The sequence below is a fragment of the Puma concolor genome, chromosome A1, assembly GCF_028749965.1.
Source record: "Puma concolor isolate L17-30 chromosome A1, mPumCon1.1.hap2, whole genome shotgun sequence".
NCBI classification, from domain to species: Eukaryota; Metazoa; Chordata; class Mammalia; order Carnivora; family Felidae; genus Puma; species Puma concolor.
This window is the reverse complement of record NC_141667.1, coordinates 213,007,302-213,023,572: the sequence shown is the minus strand read 5'-3', so window position 1 is coordinate 213,023,572 and position 16,271 is coordinate 213,007,302. Positions and strand designations below refer to the sequence as shown.

Sequence of the window (16,271 nt, the reverse complement as noted above, 5' to 3'; positions counted from 1 at the left end):
TGGGAATCACTGAGCTGGTAAGTAAGAGTTTTAAGCTCAAAGTTCTGACCTGAGCCACTGGATGGGAATAGTATCGATGTTTAGGTAGAACTTACTGCTGGTCAGCTGAGAAGAAGAAGAATTTGAAGGAAAGCTTATGAGCATCTAGCCATCTTGAAATAAATATTTTCATATCCTTTTAGATGGTGAAAAAGGATACCGGATTCAGGACAGCTGCAGGAAAGTGCCCCAGCCCAAACACAGGGCTGCATGTGACTGTACAGTAGTCAAGAATAAACTAATAGAGGTGAAACCTAGGTATCCTAGTAAAAGTATTTAGCAGCTGTAGATTTTGGCTTATTTAGACAGGGCAAAAACACAATTTAGAGAGTTAAATTTGGGGGTTTTTTGGAGGGTAGAATTTTACAGAAAATTTTTAAGTCTCCAGAAAGATAGTTACGACTGTATCAGTTTAGCTGGCCTAAGCTAATATGGATTTTGGGTTTTGTGGATCACCTCTAATGTACTTGAGAGCAGGATCAGACATAGACCTTCAGAATGGTAGCTGCAAAGTTAAGAACAGAACAGCCTGAAGTATCAAGGGTCATTATTTCAGGTCGAGATTCAGGCTAGTAACTGGGCTACACAACAGGCAAAACCCACCCAAATCCAGAAGGTGGCTAACCAAAACATGTATGATCAGATGTGGGATTAGCTGATTTTAGAACCAGGACAACTGAGAAACATTCACTATGAACTCTTCCTTATAAAGAATTTTATAGGGGCGCCTGGGTGGCTCGGTCGGTTAAGCGTCCGACTTCGGCTCAGGTCATGATCTCATGGTCCGTGAGTTCGAGCCCCACGTCGGGCTCTGTGCTGACCGCTCAGAGCCTGGAGCCTGTTTCAGATTCTGTGTCTCCCTCTCTCTCTGCCCCTCCCCCCCGTTCATGCTCTGTCTCTCTCTCTCTGTCTCAAAAATAAATAAACGTTAAAAAAAAATTAAAAAAAAAAGAGTTTTGGGGCGCCTGGGTGGCGCAGTCGGTTAAGCGTCCGACTTCAGCCAGGTCACGATCTCGCGGTCCATGAGTTCGAGCCCCGCGTCGGGCTCTGGGCTGATGGCTCAGAGCCTGGAGCCTGTTTCTGATTCTGTGTCTCCCTCTCTCTCTGCCCCTCCCCCGTTCATGCTCTGTCTCTCTCTGTCCCAAAAAAATGAATAAACGTTAAAAAAAAAAAAATTTTTAAAAAAAAAAAGAGTTTTATAAATAGTTTCTTTTCATTAGTTTCTATAAACAATTGACCCTTGAACAACATGGAACAACATGGAAATTAGGAATGCAACCCCTTGTTGCCAAAAATACACCTATAAATTTGACTCCCCCAAAACTTAATAGCCTATTGTTGACCAGAAACCTTACCAAAAACATAACCACATACTCTGTGTTGTATGTATTAAATGCTGCATCCTTACACTAAAGTAAGCTAGCAAAAAGAAAATGTTACTAAGAAAATCATAAAGAAGAGAAAATATGTTTACAGTACCATACTGTAAAAAAATAAATCTATGTATATACGTGGACTTGTGCAAGTTCAAACCTTGTTCAAGAGGCAACTGTATCAAGTCATTTTTTTTCTTTTCAACTTATGTTTTTAATTCCAGTATAATTAATTTACAGTGTTATATTCGTTTGAAGTATATAATGTAGTAGTTTAACAATTTTATACATTACTCAACGCTCATCACAATATGTGTATTCTTAATCCCCTTCACCTCTTTAACTCATCCCCTCACCTACTTCCCCCGCTAACCACCATTTTGTTCTATATATTTAAGAGTCTATTTTTTTGTGTGTCTCTTTTTTCCTTTGTTTGTTTGGTTTGTTAAATTCCACATATGAACAATATCATATGGTATTTGTCTTTCTCTGACTGACAGTTCACTTACCATTTGTACCCTCTAGATCCATGTTGCTGCAAATGGCAAGATTTCGTTCTCTTTCTTAATTCTTTTTTATGGCTGAGTAATAGTCCATCACACACACACACACACACACACACACACACACACACTTATAAATGAATATACACAAGCACTCCCCACATCTTCTTTATCCATTCATCTATTGACAGACATTTGGGTTGTATAAAGTCATTTTTAAAACATCAGCTCTGTGTGTATTTGTGGCTTAAAGGGGAAAAGCTGAGTGCTCTTTGACTAAAACAGAATGGAGCAGCACTGCATGGGGGTAGCAGCAGTTCACTCTGTCGGGCTGTTGTGTGAATCAGCTGGGAGGGAGAGGCAGAGCTGTGGGATGCAGATGCTACTGCTTCCACTCTTCTCATCTGAAGTATCTCATTTAGATATCTGAATCTAAATGGCCATCTACAGCTGGTTTCTAAAGTATGCTAAGTCTGAAATATTCCTGAGCTCAGGGCACCTGGGTGGCTCAGTCAGTTGAGCATCCAACTCGATTTCGGCTCAGGTCATGATCCCAGGGTCACGGGATCAAGTCCCACATCAGGCTCCATGCTGAGCGTGGAGCCTGCTTAAGATTCTCTCCCCTCCACCTCCACTCCCCTGTTTATGGTCTCCCTCCCTCCCTCTCTTTCTCTCTCTCTCTGTCTAAAATAAAAATATTTTTTTCCAGTTTTATTAAGATATAATTGACATCTCAGGTCTATCTTAATTTGGCTTCTGGATGCTACAGTTTACCTCTGATTCTCGTTTTTCAGGGCTTGTAGTAGAATGCCAACAAGAACGATCACAGATAAAAAATAAAGAGATAGCTTTGCGTGTGTTGAGAGCTAGACTCTACCAGCAGATTATTGAGAAAGACAAATGTCAGCAACAAAGTACTAGAAAACTGCAGGTAAGATTTATTTGGTATAATGATACCTCTGCACAAAAAGTCATAATTTTATGTAGAAAATACAGCGTTTGTTCTTGATCAAATGGGAATATCTGATAGCATAGAGAAACTTGCTTATTTGTAAATAAACAATAATTTTATTGCATATGGACTAGCAGGTTAGGGCTAAATTTGGATGTGTCAGTTTACAAATGAATAGATGACAGGGGCACCTAGGTGGCTCAGTCAGTTAAGCGTCTGACTTCGGCCCAGGTCATGATCTCACAGTTCGTGGGTTCAAGTCCCACGTCGGGCTCTGTGCTGACAGCTCAGAGCCTGGAACCTGCTTCAGATTCTGTGTCTCCCTCTCTCTGTGTCCCTCCCTAGCTTTCTCTCTCTCTCTCTCTGAAAAATAAATAAAACATTTTTTAAAAAAATGAACAGATGAGATATGCGTAAACTCCGAATTATTTCCCAGTTGTTTCCCTCCAGTGTTTGTATCGTGACTATCTTGAGAGGAGATTAGGTTAAAAGATAAAAAACTTCTCTGGAAATTAGGATAGTTGCAGATTTTTTAATTTAAAAACTTATGCTTTTTTAAAAACTCTGTGGGATCAAAAGTAAATGTCACTGCAAAAAACCTATAATGGTGATTGCTACTGATGGGATGTGGGGTGGGGGTAGAAGAGAGATTTATTGGCCACTATATATACCTTTTGTACTTTCTGAATTTTGTACCATATAAATGTATGATATTTATTCAAATATGTAGATAAAGGTTAAACAAAATGAATAAGTGTCATTGATATAAGTAAACAAATTATTGTGGGATTTTAAATCCTAAAAAAGGTTAAGTTTGTCTTTGAGAGAGGTTGGAAGAGAAAGTGTGCTTTGTATTGTTTGTGGATAGGTATGCTGCCCTAAATTGGAAAGGATAATGAATTATATAAACTTTAAATTTTTTTTTCAACGTTTATTTATTTTTGGGACAGAGAGAGACAGAGCATGAACGGGCGAGGGGCAGAGAGAGAGGGAGACACAGAATCGGAAACAGGCTTCAGGCTCTGAGCCATCAGCCCAGAGCCCGACGCGGGGCTCGAACTCACGGACCGCGAGATCGTGACCTGGCTGAAGTCGGACGCTTAACTGACTGCGCCACCCAGGCACCCCCATAAACTTTAAACATTAATTATTTTTTTTACCTGGTCTCTTCACACTTTTGTCCTTCTAGCTTTCCTTATGCACATTGTAACTTCCAACTAGTAAAAGTGATGGGATAAATGGGAGAATAATCCTCTCTTTGTGGTAATCCTAGACTGTGGTTCAGGATCAGTATATACATTTGCAGATAGGAATGCTCATTAACAAACCATTGCTTTTTGGCAAGTAAGTGATAATGTAAACACGATGAATTTTGTGACATTTGGATTAATAAAAGACATTGGGATTTACTTGCTATTTGGCATTTCAGTACCAAATGTTTACACAGTAATTTTTAAAATGAGTATTTAATATTGGTCTGATACAAATAGTGTGTGTGTGTGTGTGTGTGTGTGTGTGTGTGTGTGTGTGTGTATGTGTGTCTTCAGAAATTTCTGGCTTCAGGCAGCAGAAAAGGCCTCCCAATTAACTTGTCCATCTGTGTGAATTTTTTAGTAGGTATTTCTAATGCTTAGAGAAGTTTTGGTTCAGCTAATATAAACAGTAGCTTTTATATGGAAGACATTATATCAGGTTCTCAACTCTGGCTCCATTTATCACCTAAAGAGCTTTGTAGATCCCTCAGCCCCCCGCCCCCCACCCAGAGTCTGACATAATTGATTTGGGTGGGATCCTGGGCATTAATATGGTGATAGTAGTTTCCATACCTGGCTGGTTGCAGAATGGATGGCCTAGGGAATATTCTAAATCTACATAATCCATGATTCAGTATATCTGAGGTTGGGCTTTAGCATCTTTAATTTTTAAAAATGCTCATCATGGTCAGCCATATTTAATTTAGTTCCATATCATTTGCCTAAGGGGTTAAGAAAATAAGTTATAGGGGCACCTGGGTGGTTCATTTGGTCCAACTTTGTCTCAGGGCATGATCTCATGGTTTGTGGGTTAGAGCCCCACATCAGGCTCTGTGCTGACACCTCAGCCTGGAGCCTGCTTGAGATTCTGTGCCTCCCTCTCTCTCTGTCCTTTCCCTGCTCACGCTCTGTCTGTCTCTCTCTCAAAAATAAATAAACATTAAAAAACATTTTTTGAAAAAAAAGTTATAGAAATGTCTTTTTTTAGTCTTAAAAAGTGGAAGTGTGTGAGAGGGGGTATTGTGTTGGGGAGGTAGTGTAGGTGAGATTAAGAGGAATGCAAATAACCATGGGGTACCTGACCTGCGGTGGCCCAGTCGGTTAAGCGTCCGACTTTGGCTCAGGTCATGATCTCACAGTTCGTGGGTTCGAGTCTGGCAGGCTCTGTGCTGACAGCTCACAGCCTGGAGCCTGCTTCAGATTCTGTGTCTCCCTCTCTCTGCCCCTCCCCCATTTGCACTCTCTCTCAAAAATAGACAAACATTAAACAAAAATACAAATAACCATAGCATAAGGCAAACTGTAGTGTGCTGTGGAGAAGATTCCAAGTGTAAGGAGTTTCAAAGGAGAAAGTTAACGTATTTCAGTCGTTGCTAGCTGGAAAGGTGGGGATGATAGAGTGTTTGGGAAGGGCATCCCTTGAGATGATGTTTTAGCTGAGTTGACAGAAATGCACATAATTTTGATATGGTTTAATAAGTGGCATTATAGTGGGTCACATAGTTTTAAGAAATGATGTCAGGAAGGTTGGCCACATTATGAGATACCTTGAATGATGAATTGAGTTGTGTCTGCTTAGTAGACAAGAAGAAACCGAAGAAGTAAATTTATCAGAAAACTGTTTTAAGCAGGCTAAGCAGGGCAACACAATGTAAGCAGAGAAATGGAAGAGGAATCAGGAGATTTTTACAGGAATGAAGGTGAAAATAACAAGCCCTTGAATGATAGAAATGGAAAGGGCAGGAAGTAAGGTGACCCCTGAAACCATTGGGAATGGGCAGGTAGAGAATACGATGAATTGAAGATGGATTCTCCCCTGGCGTCTGTGTCAAGCTCCCATGAAATGTGAACTAAGTTGCGGGATGTCAGAGTTTCCCACTTGGAGCCAAGGGCATGTGGTGGTGTTATTTATAGAACAGGAAGAAAAACTGATTGGGATGCAAAGATAATTTGGTTTTATTTTTTATTTGTTTTTTTAATGTTTATTTTTTGAGAGAGAGAGAGAGAGAGAGAGCGTGAGCGGGGGTGGGGCAGAGAGAGAGGGAGACCCAGAATCCGAAGCAGGCTCCAGGCTCCGAGCTGTCAGCACAGAGCCTGATGCGGGGCTCAAACTCACGAACTGCGAGATCATGACCTGAGCCAAAGTCGGACGCTCAACCGACTGAGCCACCCGGGCGCCCTGACCACACATTTTTTTTTTTTAACGTTTATTTATTTTTGAGACAGAGAGAGACAGAGCATGAACAGGGGAGGTGTAGAGAGAGAGGGAGACCCAGAATCCGAAGCAGGCTCCAGGCTCCGAGCTGTCAGCACAGAGCCCGATGCGGGGCTCGAACTCACAAGCTGTGAGATCATGACCTCAGCCGAAGTCAGACACCCAACCGATCGAGCCACAAAGATAATTTGGTTTTAAATATTTGAAGTTTAAAGTACCAAAGAGACATTCATTCTTATTCCATAACTAAGCTTTACAAACCTGTAGTCTTAAACAGTAAGTTTTGCCCATTCTTGTTCCTTGTTTGTCACTTTGTATATATGACTTTTAGAAAAAATTGAACCTGTTATAATAGAAAAGTCATTTACAAGTATGTTTCCATTATAATAAAGGTAATTATAAAGTTAAAATATGAATTGCCTTTTTGTTATGACACAGGTGGGAACAAGAGCCCAGTCAGAGAGAATTCGGACATATAATTTCACCCAGGATAGAGTCACTGACCACAGGATAGCATATGAAGTTCGTGATATTAAGGTAATATTACTGAATATGCTTTATGTACTTTGCTTTTCAAAGAAAGTATACTCAAATTCTAGAGAGTTATGTCTAAAATCTTACCAAGTAATTTAAAATCATTAAGCCAGTTTAAGATAGTACCCTAAAATTTGCAGATACTTGTATTAGTTTCATGGTAAAAAATGTGGTCTTTATGCCAGTTTCAAACAATTCTCTTTGAACTCCAGATTCTTTGCTATGCAATCACAGTGTACTAAGGTATATTCAATATGCATGTATACACTGTATCAGTTTCCTGTTGCTGTGTAACAAATTACCACAAATTTGGTGGTTTAAAATATTATATCTTAATGGTTATATAGGTTAAAAATCTGGACACAACAGAGATGAGTTCAGAGCTCTCAGGTCCAGTTGCTTGCTTGGTGGCCCTTCCATATGCCCAATCCCACTTTGAATCTTTTGCAGGAATGGCGCAGGCCTTTTTAAGGGCTCATCTGCTTAGGTCAGGCCCATGCCAGTGATACTCCTTTTGAATGACTCAACGTCAACTGATTAGTCACCTAATCACTGGAGTGATATTCTGTCATATTCACAGCTTCTGCCTTGACATAAGGGAGGGACTTCTGCAAGCCCTCCACCAGGGGGCATCTTAGAGTTCTGCTTACCATGATGTATTATTGTTCATTAGATTCAGGAGTTATAATTATGCTGTTGGGGAAAGACCCTCTCATCATGGTTTGAACATTAACCTAACTAAATCCCATTTGGCCGGATCACTGACATAAATCATTAATGATGAAGCACAGGAAGATTCCCCTTTTGCTTCCACTGAAGGGGAAAACGAAGTGGTTCTCATAAAGGACTGTGTACAAAAGGCAAGAGATGGAAAGTTCTGATCTTTTTCCTTGATGCCATGTGATATATAAGGCTTCTTTCATTTGATTCTGTCCCATTCTATACTCAAAATTAAAGTCCTCATTTTACAAGGGGAAATGTCTGTGTTTTCAAAATATTTAGAAATTTCTGTGTATCTTATGCCACTTCCTCTGTCTTCTCAGCAATTTAATACTGTCTTAAATAGGAACATAATAGCCTTGTCAAAAAGGAGAAGATATTTGCTCACTTCCCTTTCCTCAGGAAACACACAGCAATAACCAAATATGTTTGGCCATATTGTTGTAATTACACCATACTCTTTCATTTGTTTTCTGGTAGTGGTGATGGTTTTTCCTGAAACAGCTGCATTCTTATGACCAGTAATATTATTTAGAATAGCCCTTAGGTCCTCAGTTGGTATTCAGTATTGAAACAGGCAAATTAAGTAGCTTTTATAGTTATAAAATACCTGGCTTTGGCCTGGTTATAATAACTAACATGTTATTACTGACGAAACTAGCATGCCAGACTCCGCAATGTAAGGGAAATTATATTTGCATGCTCTCATTATGACTAACCCACCTATTGGAAAGAAACAAAACATCCCATATTGGTGAAAGGAGGAAATTTGGAAATGTCACAGAAAAAATGTAGTAAAACATTAAAATCTATATGAAGGACAGTAAAGAGACAAGTAGGAGTGAATAATTTAGGAACTGTAAGAGTTGTAGATGAGGCAGGAAAAGTGATTGAGGGCCTTAATCCGAGGGCAGTAGCCCCAGGACAGAATGGAAGGCATGGAGGGGAAAGAAAGTGGATGTCTGTGGGACTTAGCTCAGCTAAGCTCAGCTCTGCTCCTTTATTTTAGAGCCTGACCTCCTTCCATTTACATAGTTCTTGATGAAACTGCTCTGCTCTTACACGATTGAAGACAATAATTGGTTTGTTTGGGGAGGAAATCCGAACAAGCCCCCACCAATGAGTTCCTTCCTAGCATTTTTAAACCGGAGACAAAGAGGGTTAGTCTCTCTCTTGGCTAAAGCTGAAATATGTAAGATTTACAAGAGGCTAGAAGCCACATTTCCAAACCATGAGGAGAAGGCAGTGTTCAGTAAGAGATGAAGCTGATGTATTGAAAGGAGCAAAAATAGAACTGGATGGAAAGAATCTTGATGATATTAATCCCCGCATTCATTTATTCGTAGGCTGCATTCCCAGGGCGGTGGCACCAGCCTTTACATTCCTATCCTTGGGTTCTGTGAGATCACCTCATATTCTTAGTGTGAGTTCTCGTGTAGGTGATTTTGTTTTTATTTTCATTCATCTAGATAAGAAGCACAGACTACCCTATAATATATTGTTTTATGTTTCTATTGTTTCTCAAAGTCCTTGTGCAAATTCCTGAACATCAACCTATCTCCTGCCCTGTATTTCCCTTAAACTGAAGATTTTCCCTTGCCCTGAATACTTTGTTTTCATGCCTTTCTTCATCCTCCTTTTGACTGAAATGCTCTGCTCTCTATTTAGAGAAATACTATTATCTTTTTAAGATCTAATGCAAATTTTTTCTTCCTGCCTAAACTCTTCCCTGATGCCACCTTCTTTTTTTTCTTTTTTAATGCTTATTAATTTTTGAGAGAGAGACAGAGAGTGAACAGGGGAGGAGCAGAGAGAGAGGGAGACACAATGTGAGGCAGGCTCCAGGCCCTGAGCTGTCAGCGCAGAGCTGGACAGGGGGCTCCAACTCACAAGCTGTGAGATCATGACCTGAGCTGAAGTCAGACGCTTAACTGACTGAGCCACCCAGGCGCCCTGCCACCTTCTTTTAAAATTAACCTTACAACCCTCAGTTGCTTCCTTGATTTCTTGCTCTGATTGTGGTGCCTCACTCTGTCACTAGATTATGAGCTTCTGGAGGTTAGGAACCACAAGTCATTCATCCTTGTTCTATCTCTAGCACTCTGGTTAATCCAATTGAACTCTACGTGTGATGTGATTATCATTTAAGAGGGATGATCCTTTTGATACAATTTCCAAATGATGAAATCACCTTGGCAATACCATGATCATTTGAGTTCTGGGCCTGCTAATTTTATAAGCAGTTTCCATATTATGCTCAAAATGGTTTAAATCTTAATTTAAAAGCTTATCATAGTGCTTTTGCTTTACTTTTAAAGTTTAATTGAGGTTTTAATATATGCTGGTGTTTTGTGGAATGCAAAGATAGGAAGGCATCGTTCCCCCTATAGTTTAATCAGAGAGATAAATGTATACACTTAACCTAAAATTCAACTTTAAGATCCTTCAAGAAAGACCAAAATAAGATTAGTTCATACCTACATCAAAACTTTAAATGTTCTGTGTTCCGGATGCTGACATTGAAATGGTTCCATTAGGCCAATGTCTAGATTTTGAACATTTCTAAAATATAGGACTCTGCTAATTCACTGTTCCCAACAACTCTGTTACACAGAACTTCTGTAGCACAGGAAAGGTACTTAGTCATTATTTTAGTGACTTGTAGAGATGAACTGTAGGGAAGACTACAAGGAAGTCTAACTGAACAGTTTTCACCCAATAGACATATTTTGAGGTAAACATAAGAGCATTTATTTTTCTGAACTTTTTATTTAGAAACTTCAAGTATACTTTGAAGGCTGGTTCAAGGGGCGCATGGGTGGCTCAGTTGGTTAGGCGTCCAACCCTGGCTCTGGTCATAGCTATGGGTTTGAGCCCAGTGTCACAGCTCAGAGCCTGAAGCCTGCTTCTGTCTCTCTCTGCCCCTCCCGCATGCATGCACTCTCTCTCTCTCTCTCTATCTCTCTCTCTCTCTCTCTTCCCCCTCCTCTCAAAAATAAACATTAAAAAAAGAATCAGTACACACGCTGTACCTAGATGCAACAGTTGTTAACATTTGCTGCCTTTGCCTTCTCTTCCTCCTTCACCTCCTGTGTTGCTGGTGAACCATTTGAAAGCAAGTTGCAGACCTCAAGACGTTTGTCCCCTAAATATTTTGGCATAAATATTTTTTTGGTTGCACAGGACTTCTACATTTTAAAACCACATTTCCAATTTAAGAAAAACAGAACTAGGGGCGCCTGGGTGGCGCAGTCGGTTAAGCGTCCGACTTCAGCCAGGTCACGATCTCGCGGTCCGTGAGTTCGAGCCCCGCGTCGGGCTCTGGGCTGATGGCTCAGAGCCTGGAGCCTGTTTCCGATTCTGTGTCTCCCTCTCTCTCTGCCCCTCCCCCGTTCATGCTCTGTCTCTCTCTGTCCCAAAAATAAATAAACGTTGAAAAAAAAATTTTTTTTAAAAAAAAAGAAAAAACAGAACTAGTATAAGCCACTTATGGATTAAATACAATCTAAATTTGAGGGTTGGCATGAGAAGTTTGAGCTTGAAATGGTCCTGGGAGGTCCAGAGGACTTGGCAAGGCTGAGAAGGGCAAGGAGGGGCTGTGCATGTTAATGTGGCAGCAAGGTGCCTGGGGCATTGATGGAGGCATTTCAGTCTTTCTTGCCCTTGGGAAATAATGTGTTATGAATGAAAAGGGTGGAATTTTCAGGGCAAGAGTAAAAAGCCTTATCTTTTCTGGGGAACAAAAGAAGGCAAACATCCTCCCAAAGATGGTTTGAGACCTAGAACCCTGTTAGGAAAGTCAAGCAAAGGAATTTTAAAGAGAGAGGTGGTAAATTTCAAGTCTATTCAGATCTCCTTTGTTTTGGTGTTTCCAGAGTTGGAAAGATACAACTTCTAGAAGATTGATTTTTAAATAAAATGCTAATGGAAACAAAGAAAGAGTAGAATTCCATTTACTCTTTTGGATTCACTTTTTACATAAAAAGCCAATATAACAGGATCCTCCCAAGTTAGCAATTGTGTTCATTATGTTGTAGAACCACTTCAGTAATCCATTGTTGCTATTAAATATGGACTATAAAGAAACAAAGTAAATATACATCTGATTCTTTGCTTTGTTTCTCTTATTTCTACTAATCAGGTTTTTATAATAACTGTCTCTTTTACCAGGAATTTTTATGTGGAGAGAAGCATCTGGATCAGCTAATTCAAAGACTACTTCATTCAGCAGACGAAGAAGCCATTACTGAATTTTTGGATGAAAACCTTAAATCAGCAAAATAAATGCTGATTTATTATAGATTCTTCTATAAATGAAACAGACCTATCTCAAGAAGCAGCTGTTCATAAAGTGCAGCTAAAATTACACAGTACGTACAAATATATTTTTTAATGAATTAAGTCACATTTCTTCACCTAAGAATTTATAAAATACAGTCCCAACTCTTCAAGCAGAAAACAAGCATGCAATGAACATTGCAAAAAACAAAAAAATAAGCATGTATTTTTGAAAAGAGAAATAAAGTATTGGGAATTGATTATGTAATATAGGTCACTTCTTCTCTTTTATATGCCTTTTATTTTTTGAGAGAGAGAGAGAGGACGTGCAAGTTGGGGAGAGGGGCAGAGAGAGAGGGACAAAGAATCTCAAACAGGCTCCATGCATGAACTGGGGCTCGATCTCATGACCCCGGGATCATAACCTGAGCCAAAACTAAGACTTGGACGCTCAACCAGCTGAGCCACCCAGGCACCCCCAAACATGCCTTTTTTTTAACCATCTATAAATTAAACACATTTTCCATTTATTACTTCAGGATTTTACCACATGGTAAAATTTAGTGATACAAGATTTATAAACTTCTTTGTAAACCCCTACTTAAAGAAAAAGTATTATTAACCATGTTAAAATTAGGCTTTAAACTGCTACTTTTATTTTTTTATTTTCGCTCTTTAAACTAATTTTTCTTAGTTTTTTTTTAATATTGGTTTATTTTTGAGAGAGAGAGAGAGAGAGAGAGAGAGAGACAAAGTGTGAGCAGGGGAGGGGCAGAGAGAGAGAGGAAGACTCAGAATCCAGAGCAGGCTCCAGGCTCCGAGCTGTCAGCACAAAGCCCAACGCGGGGCTCGAACCCACAAACCACGAGATCATGACCTGAGCCAAAGTTGGACACTTAACTGACTGAGCCACCCAGGCGCCCCAACCTGCTACTTTTAAATAAAAAATAAATATTGTGAAGAATATGAGTCAAAAATAATGATTTTAGAGCTCTTTGAGAGCAGAACAAATTCTCTACTGTATAAACTACACGCCAATATTTAAAGTGAACTCTCTGCTTGGCTTTTATTTCTTATTTCACTTTGGCTTAATTTATAAGCATCAACAGATGTGGTGTAATGTGTGTAATTCTCTATGCCTGGTTTTGTGCAGTGATACATACAAAACCCCATCCTTACCTTACGGAGCTTCCAGTTGAGTGACAAAGCCAAAATATAAACGGTCGACTCTAATACAAAGTGGCATGATATATTTAGTAGTTGTGCTCAGGAAGTTTCTTGAGTTCAAAAGAGAAGGGTTATTATTTTAGACATTCCTCAGAGGGAAAGACTAGCTAAAATAGAGTTTTAAGACCAATGGAATTAGGAGGTGGAATTTTTTTCAGTGAAATTTTTTTCTCAGTTTTTCACTTTGAAACTTTTCAAGCACATGGAAAAGTTTTTAAAATACTTTTTAGGGGCGCCTGGGTGGCACAGTCGGTTAAGCGTCCGACTTCAGCCAGGTCACGATCTCGCCGTCCGTGAGTTCGAGCCCCGCGTCAGGCTCTGGGCTGATGGCTCAGAGCCTGGAGCCTGTTTCCGATTCTGTGTCTCCCTCTCTCTGCCCCTCCCCCGTTCATGCTCTGTCTCTCTCTGTCCCAAAAATAATAAACGTTGAAAAAAAAAAATTTAAAAAAAAAATACTTTTTAAAAAATAGTGCAACGAACAGTATATACTCTAGTGTCCTACTATTACCCTTTTGCCATGGTTGTTTTTTCTCTCTATATACACATATACATACCTGTGGTGGTTATTGGACCATTTAAAAGTTAGTTGCAGACTCTGTAATACTACGCCAAACTATCTCAGCTTATCCTGAGAATAAGGACATTCTCCTACAAAATCATAACTCCATTATTATACTTAGTTATGTAATAATAATTAATAATGACTGTATAATATAGTTTAATATCTATCACATGTTAAAATTTCTTCAATTATCCCTAAAATGTCTTTCTAGCTGTTTTCTGTTAGTTTTGTACAATCCAGGATCCAGTCAAGATTCACACATTGTATTTGGTTGTATCTCTTTAGTGTTTGGATTAATCCCCCAACCTTTTTTCCCACATGACATTGACCTTTTAAAGAATCCCACAAGGTTGTTTTGTAGAATGACCTACATCCAGGTTTGTCTGGCTGCTTCCTCGAGCTATTGGTAACTTTTATCCATCCCTTCAATGTACTATGAAGTAATATTAAGTCTAAAAATTAATTAAATTTAGTAAACACATTTGACAAGGCTACTTCATGGGTAATGTTGTGAAATTCAGTGTATTGTGCCAGGAAGTTCTATGGAGTTATACTTTGGCATTATATAAACATTTCATTCCTTGGGGCGCTTGGATGGCTCAGTCAGTTAAGCGTCCAGCTTCAGCTCAAGTCATGATCTCATGGTTCGTGGGTTTGAGCCCCATGTCGGGCTCTGTGCTGACCGCGTGGAGCCTGGAGCCTGGTTCAGATTCTGTCTCTGTCTCTCTCTGCCCCTTCCCTGCTCGCACTCTGTCTCTCTCTGCCTCTCAACACTAAGTAAATGTTTAAAAAAAACCCAAACATTTCAGGGGCGCCTGGGTGGCTCAGTTGGTTAAGCGTCCGACTTCGGCTCAGGTCATGATCTCGTGGTCCGTGAGTTCGAGCCCCGCGTCGGGCTCTGTGCTGACCGCTCAGAGCCTGGAGCCTGTTTCAGATTCTGTGTCTCCCTCTCTCTCTGCCCCTCCCCCGTTCATGCTCTGTCTCTCTCTGTCTCAAAAATAAATAAACGTTAAAAAAATTAAAAAAAAAAACAAAAACCATTTCATTCTTCATTTAGTGTTAGGCAGCTTCTGAGATGACCCCAGTGATCTCATTCTTGGCCTTCGTACACTTTTGTAATCTGTTCCCCTTGAACATGAACTGGATTTGTTGACTGTCTTCTAACAAATAAAAAGTATAGAAGTGGTAGGATTGTCACTTCCAATATTGGGTTGTAAAGAGACCTGCCTCTGGTTCAGGCTCTCTGGCTCTGCCTCTCTTTCTGGCCACGCACACTGTTGCTGGGTAGATTGGGGAGACCCTGGGGCCCTGAGACCTCCACCCAGCCTGTCTCCAGAATGTCACCAGAGGCTCTTGGCCTCATCACAAGAAAGAATCCAAGACCAGACACAACAGTTGAACAGTGCAAGTAGGAAAGTTTATGAAAGTGAGAGTACACTCAGGTGAGCTCAAACGAAAGCTGGTGGAATATTTATTACCTGGGGAGGCGATTGTGGGGGAGCAGGTTTTTGTGCCTTTTCTCCCTTACTTGGTCAAGGTTTCTGGTCTTCCTGGTCTTGGGCCTCTCTGGTTTGATCCAGCTTCTTGTGGCTTTGTTTCTGGAGTGCTGCCAGGACAGGTCTCTACTTTCCCCGGGAGCTGGCCATGACTCCCCTTTTGCTGGCCTACAGGCATTCTGTTAAAACCTAACTAACTTCCTACTCTAACAACACAGGCGGAAGCAAGGGGATGTGAGCAGCTCTATAGAATAGCCTGCGCTGTGTGACAGAACTGAGGACCATGTTCCAACAGCTCTCAAGAAATTAAAGTCTGCCTCCTAGCACATGTATGAGCTTGGAAGCAGATCATTCAGCCCGAGAGGTGTCTTGAAATGACTGGTCCTGGTCAGCAGCTTCACTACAATTTCATGAGACCCTTGAGCCAGAGGCACACCACTGAGCTGCTCAAGGATACCTGATTCTTAGAAATTGAGTAAATTAATGTTGTTTTTAGCTGCTAATTTGGGCGTAATTTCTTACACTAAAATATGTAACTAATACACCCAATGACCTTTCATCTCATTGATTTAATATCAGTTAATGATGCTTGCTTTGCCTGAATCAGCTGTTCCACTGGGAGTTACAAAATGGTGATGTTCTCATTCTTTCTACATTAATAGCTGGCATTCTTTAAAGAAAGCTTTCTTTTGTTTTTCCTCTCACTTTCTCTGAGTTGAGAGATAATTTAATACTATTTGAATCAGTATCATTATTATCTACCTAGGAGTAGGCATTGCCCTCTAAAATAATTGATGTCTCTGGAGAATCTGATTTAACTTGAAATAATGTTCAATTACATAGGGAGTTTCAGGGTAAAGGTTAGAAACACAGAAACTAAATTTTGCTGTCACGTATTTTACATAACAGAAACATTTATCCAAGAAAATGTAAATATTAAAACATTGTGTGGGGGCGCCTGGGTGGCGCAGTCGGTTAAGCTTCCGACTTCAGCCAGGTCACGATCTCGCGGTCCGTGAGTTCGAGCCCCGCGTCGGGCTCTGGGCTGATGGCTCAGAGCCTGGAGCCTGTTTCCGATTCTGTGTCTCCCTCTCTCTCTGCCCCTCCCCCGTTCATGCT

General features: G+C 40.3%; 1 protein-coding gene across 7 annotated transcripts in view; it reads left to right on the top strand.

The window, feature by feature from the left end:
* The window catches only part of MTRF1 (mitochondrial translation release factor 1), a 64,085-nt gene extending 51,950 nt beyond the window's left edge, over nucleotides 1-12,135 (top strand). For 6 of the 7 annotated variants that reach the window (XM_086711280.1, XM_086711291.1, XM_086711307.1 and 3 more), the window contains 3 exons: nucleotides 2,710-2,846; nucleotides 6,774-6,872; nucleotides 11,760-12,135. In XM_086711280.1, the coding sequence (XP_086567406.1) occupies nucleotides 2,710-2,846; nucleotides 6,774-6,872; nucleotides 11,760-11,873 (350 nt within the window). In that variant the 3' untranslated portion in view covers nucleotides 11,874-12,135. The remainder of the gene's footprint in view (nucleotides 1-2,709; nucleotides 2,847-6,773; nucleotides 6,873-11,759) is intronic. The other variant, XM_086711314.1, reaches the window with a different exon arrangement.
* The last annotated feature ends 4,136 nt before the right edge of the window (nucleotides 12,136-16,271 follow it).